The 6030-nt window shown below is 37.3% G+C and overlaps 2 protein-coding genes across 2 annotated transcripts; both read right to left on the reverse strand.

Moving 5' to 3' along the window:
* Positions 1 to 239: 239 nt before the first annotated feature.
* On the reverse strand, positions 240 to 1625 carry LOC110787412 (uncharacterized). Its single transcript, XM_056827277.1, has 2 exons — positions 1170 to 1625; positions 240 to 1089 (listed from the first exon to the last, which is right to left on the reverse strand). Exons 1-2 carry the CDS (start codon positions 1377 to 1379, stop codon positions 532 to 534), a joined length of 768 nt encoding a protein of 255 aa, XP_056683255.1. The 5' UTR covers positions 1380 to 1625; the 3' UTR covers positions 240 to 531.
* LOC130472084 (protein FAR1-RELATED SEQUENCE 6-like) lies at positions 1399 to 4497 on the reverse strand. Its single transcript, XM_056842511.1, has 2 exons — positions 2844 to 4497; positions 1399 to 2636 (listed from the first exon to the last, which is right to left on the reverse strand). The coding sequence occupies exons 1-2, from the start codon at positions 4495 to 4497 to the stop codon at positions 1399 to 1401; spliced, it is 2892 nt and encodes a 963-aa protein (XP_056698489.1).
* Positions 4498 to 6030: the final 1533 nt, after the last annotated feature.

Here is a 6030-nt window from a genome sequence, read left to right on the forward strand (position 1 = left end):
AATTCAATGCAAAATCAAAAACTAATCTAATCTAATATATAAAAGTTGTATATACATAGGATTTTTATTTAAACATAACAATTTAATATAATCCGTGCATCGCACGAGTTAAAATCTAGTTGTTTTATATAAACAACATCAACGTATTAATACATGGTTAACACGATATATACAAATTTCCTTTTTTGGAAAAAATTTCGTTGTACATTGACTATTTTACCCTCATCTTTTCCCTTGTACATTGACTATTTTACCCTCATCCACTTGCATTGTACTTGCTAATTTTACTTTAATCAATCAGTCGAAAACGTGTTGAGTAAAAAAATCAGGTAGCTAGTCTCACATACATTTATCTAAACGTACAATATTCATACAGAATGGTACAGTTACACACGTAAACCAAACAACAATTAAACTTACATATTCATACAGAATGGTACATAATCACAAATATTAGACAACTCAACTACAACGTTTATTAAGGTATAACAGGACTTCTGAGAGGACTTCTGAATTTGAGTCTTATTTGTATTAGTTCTTCGTCAAGTCATGACAACTCAATAGGTCTTGTGTGAATATAGGAGTACGACTTCCATGAAATGTATGATTTCTGTTGCGTTGAACCTGGTTGCTATTATTTCCAGCAAAGCATTGATATTTATCTGTGCGTTGATAGTTTATGTCACTACCGTCACCTTGAAAACCTGGAGTACCTTGAAAATTGTGGTTACCATTGCCTCCCTGTATAAACTGATTTCCGGATCCTTCAAAGGTTCCACCTACGTTGCCGGTGAAGTACCTAATGTTGCCTGCGTTTTGGGACATTTGAGTTCCACTTTGGTTTTGTGACATATGAAAAATTCCCTGTCCGCTTAGGTTTTGTGACATATGAACACCACCTACATTTGAAGATATTTGGGACATTTGAACTCCACTCATGTTTTGTGACAGGGGCATAACACATGGATCTTGAGACCCTATCAAACCATCCCCATCTTTGGACATACGAATCCCACCGACGGACATGCGAACTTGAGACTGTGGAAACAAATTTGTAGCAACACCACCTCCTACTCTAGTAGCAGATGCCTGAATCAGAGCATTAAGTCATTGACCAAAAAACGTGAAGTAGTTCATAATACTGCATAATACATGATCAATAAAATCACCTGATAGTTTTGCATGGGTGCTCCATTGTTGTAGTTGTGTTGCGGATATATAAGAGTCCCACTCATCTGACCTACACAAGCACGGACATTGCTTCCTCCAACTTGATGTTGCGGATCCACTACATTCACCGTATTATACCCAGCCATTACCTGCTGTTGGGGAGGGGACAACACAATATCACTTACAAACAACAAACAACAAATAATCATAGAACAATATGTTGCGCAGTCAGGAACTTACAAATTGATTTGGCCAGCCGGGATGGAAGTTGTTCTGTGCGTTACCGTACTTTATTCCTTGGTGCCCGGTGTAATCAGGATTCATAGCTACCGGATCCATAGGTTGTTTAAAAGGTACAGGAAGATTAGTAGCAGGTTGTTCAGGAGGAGCATCTTCAGCCACGCCTTTCTTGTTTTTCCGTACTTGCTTTTTATCTGGCTTTGTATTCTCACCAGGAGGGATAAAACGTTTCTCACGAGGCCTATGAGCCTTTACCCCACCTCGCGGAACAGGATCTTTGGCAATAATGGGTGGTGAATGACAAGGGCTTTCTTCTCTAGAACTATTAGGCGGTTTATTAACCGACCCAGGCGTTGGTGGTCCGTCACTGCCCCTTCTGTTAAGGACGGATGCTGCACCGCCTTCATTATCGGCCACTTCTGCTGTCACTACGTCACTTACATCCATCCGTAACATAGCAGCCCGAACCATCTCAAGCATTATGTCAAGTTTTTGCTCATTCTGGGACCCAAGTAAAGCAGCAGGTTCTACTGCATTCATAATTTTGTCATACCGATTAATTTCCTCTGTTTTCTCAGGATCATGATAAGCTACCTTCACAAGGGTGTGCTTACGTTGAATATCTTTCCTCCATCGATCCATAATGTATGATGCAGGAACTGTTACCACATTCTCCATGTCTAACACTTTTATTATATGCCTACAAATAATGCCGTGGCACTCAAAGTATTTACAGTCACACTTCCCAAATAAGGTTTCTTTGTTGAACAATACCACATAAGTACGCTTAGGGCCACCCAAAGATATTTCCTTTTTTAAAAACTTCGACCATATCCACACTCTATCGGAGACGGTATGCTCTACCTCTACATCAGAAATGTCTTTTTTACTAACAGGGGTCACATAACATACCCGCGTGCACTGGACCTGAACTTCAACAAACTTCGCATCCGTATATACTTTCTGACATTTTCTCTCATACGCAAACTCCCCAACCAAGGGCCTTGTAAAACGGCTACAATTCACATCCGCAGCTCTTTCATCATTCGCCCTACTCTCCATGGCCTTGCAATATCTAGGAGCAAACTGATACAATCTCGTGTTGTTCTTCAGGTACCTGTCGAAAAAACTATTTATGCTTTCAACCCGCTGAGTCGTCTGCATCCCTGCCCAAAATATATGTTTGACATACGCCGGTATCCACATATCTCTCTGCTTGTACAGAACTGCCATTTACAAATTATGAAATATATTCAATTTAACATACACTATGAACAATTTTGTGTCCTCCAGGAAATTAAACTACTTATTCAATTAAACTACTGTTACTACCTATGGTATGATTCATTGATTAAATAAGTACCAAATATATAAAGTAATTATACCAAACGGATTAGCAGAGAATCACTGAAACTGATAATATCAACACATACCTTGAAGCCACTTAGAGCTTTGCTTTGTGTCCTTGTTTGTGTCCTTGTTTGTGTCATCAACACATACCTCCAGCTTATATTTTTTAATTGCTTCAGCCCAACCTTCCTCGAACTCTTCTGGTGATAAACTGATGTAGATTACATTCTGTAACGCCACTTTAATTTGGGGATAATCTGTAAGAGAACCAAGTTTCCGGCTGAACTTTTGCATAATGTGCCACATGCACCACCGATGTCGGGTATGTGGCATTGGAATCACTATTCGAATTGCCTTCCTCATTGCTGCATCTTGGTCAGTCATTATTGCGGCTGGAGCTTTTCCTCCCATACATGACAACCAAGCCCTAAACAACCACACAAAGGTCTCTGCATTTTCATGGGACAATAACGCACATCCTAACAATATAGTTTGTCCATGATGATTTACCCCCACAAAGTTCGAGAACGGCAACTCATACTTGTTTGTCAAGTAGGTCGAGTCAAAACATACAACATCACCAAAATACTGATACGCCGCTCTGCTACGAGCATCCACCCACATTACGTCCTGCAACTTTCCTCCTTTATCTAACCGGTGCAGATGGAAAAAGTTTTGGTTATCCTTGGTCATTTTATCTAAGTAGTTGATCATTGCTGCAGCATCACCATCCCTAAGCCTCAGTCTCATCCTCTTATTCAAAACATTATGAATATCTTTCTTCGAAAATCCTATATTCTCAACCCCATTCCTTCTTCCTGCTAAGTTGTTGAAAATCTGTGCAATGGGCGTCCCTGAATCATGATCATTTTCCATATTTTTCAATAAGACATCTGTAATCTTTTTCACCCTATACATCGAAATATGATTAGACTTGATTGGCGTAGGGTTATAGTTCATGTGTTCGTTTACAACAGTCTTCACAACCCAGTTATTCTCACTGGTACGAGAACCATACAACATCACAGGGCAATTACACTTCTTCGACTTCTTCTTAACCATTGGTTCTTCAAAACAAGTCACTTTTTTCCCATTAATCATGCGCCGGTAAGTGGTTCTCCCATAACATTCACACCTCCATACATAGCTCTTAAGGGATTTTGATTTCCCACTTTCTTTGCCACTTTCTTTCCTTTCTTTGCTAGATATACTTCCACCAACACAAACTACACCAAATCCTTGTTGCTCCCCATACAAACGATAATAGTTATTCATAGCTTCCCAACTACTAAAACTCATACCAACAACAGGGGTCGCCATGACCGGACCATTTGTACCTTTTGTCTTCTTAATAGGGGTACTATAAACTGCAGAACTTCTTCCTTCTCCACCTTCCCCATTACCTAAATCTCCAACAACCTCATCCAACTCCGTATCCTCATTAAGGTCATCATCATTTGCCACAAATACTTCTTCATCCAATTCATCACCTGCATCCAGTTCCTCATCATAATCATCAATTACTTCGTAATCATTACCATCTTCAACCCCATCATCAACATCTTCATCAACATCCTCATCAACCTCATGACCCTCATCACCCTCATCACCCTCATCACTCTCATCACCCTCACCCTCATCACCCTCATCACCCTCAACCTCATCATCCTCATCACCAAGTAAATCCCAATGCTCATCTAAAGAATCTTCATCCAGTTGATTATCAACAACCTTCATTACCAACACAACTTACTTACTGACTAAACAAAATAAACAACAGAAGTACTAAACTATATATATTCCATAAATGTATATAGTTTGGTACAGTAACAATAACATCCTAACTCAATAATAATAATGTATAATGTATCAAACATCGTTTAATCAGTAATAATAAATCATTAATCGTATAATCACTCATTAATAAAATCGTTCATTCATCATAATTCAATCGTATAGAATATCAATACATCATTATGCTTTAAAACTATTTCATTTCAGTTCCTAATTTCATTGTGTTCCTAATCTGATTATGTTCCAAAGCAAATCATATCAATAAATTTATTAACCATAACCCTAATTATTAAATTAAATGATTCATTCATGCTTGTAAACTTACAATTCTAGGAAGATGAAAATCTTTCAAATTATTGCAAATTTACCTCGTCTAGTTGTAATCTTCTCCTTCTTCCCTCCACTGTCCTGCTTCCCTCCATAGCTTGTAAACTGAACCGGGTCGGATGCCCTTTAAGTGTCCAAACCCAACCCAGCTCTGGATTTAAATTAATAGGAATAACGGAAACTGAACCGGATATGGATGCCCTTTAAGTGCCCATTTGCGAATGAAGAACTATTTCAGTGCCCATTTGCAAATGAAGAACTATTTCAAGATTTTGGACAAAATAATTTCGTAGAATTAATAAATGGTTTTTATTTGGATCAAATTCATTTGTAATTGTTTTAATTTGGAGTAGAGAAGATTAATTTGTAATAATTTTTTTGGATCGCGGATATTAAGAGAAACAAATTTTTGGAGGAAGGAACAAGAAGAACTGCTAAAATGAAGAACTAACAAATGAAAGAGGAAGTGGGAACCTTTGGTTTTGCCGCCAACAAAATTTCACGGAACTTTGGCGCAATTGGTAAAAATTTCACTCTCTCTCTAGGATTTCAGTTGGCGCCAAGTAATATACCATTTTGCTTTTATTTTCTCAGTTTAGTAGCCCCACAATTGTACCATATGAATATATACCATTATTTAATTGCCATTATAGGTTTTGCAATCTATAATAATTATAGATTCAGAAACTCTCCTTAATTAGGTAGGAGCATTTTCCCATCACAAATTCTTTAGTCTTTAACAGATGCATTTGTCAGAGGCTATCACATTGGGAGCTGAATTTTGAGTTTGAATTTTGTATAGTATGATTCTTCTTGTGAATGGGCTTTCTTCAGTGTTGAAGCCATAAATTTTCACAATTACTCCATACGGAGTATTATTGGTAAAGTTCACAGTTACTTGTGATTTGTGTTATGAAACATCAAATTTGATATAATAGACAATTTGTATTGTATTAATGATATAATTCTACTGGTAGAATATGTACAATATATGGTACAATATGTACTATATGGTACAATCATAACAATACATGTGTGTTATTTATGGTACGTTGTATCTGGTAGAATCTGTACAATATATGGTACTATCTGAACAATATATATTACAATCTAAACGATAAATATGTATTTTATTTATGGTATACTATC

Source organism: Spinacia oleracea, chromosome 4 (assembly GCF_020520425.1).
Source record: "Spinacia oleracea cultivar Varoflay chromosome 4, BTI_SOV_V1, whole genome shotgun sequence".
Classification (NCBI taxonomy): domain Eukaryota; kingdom Viridiplantae; phylum Streptophyta; class Magnoliopsida; order Caryophyllales; family Amaranthaceae; genus Spinacia; species Spinacia oleracea.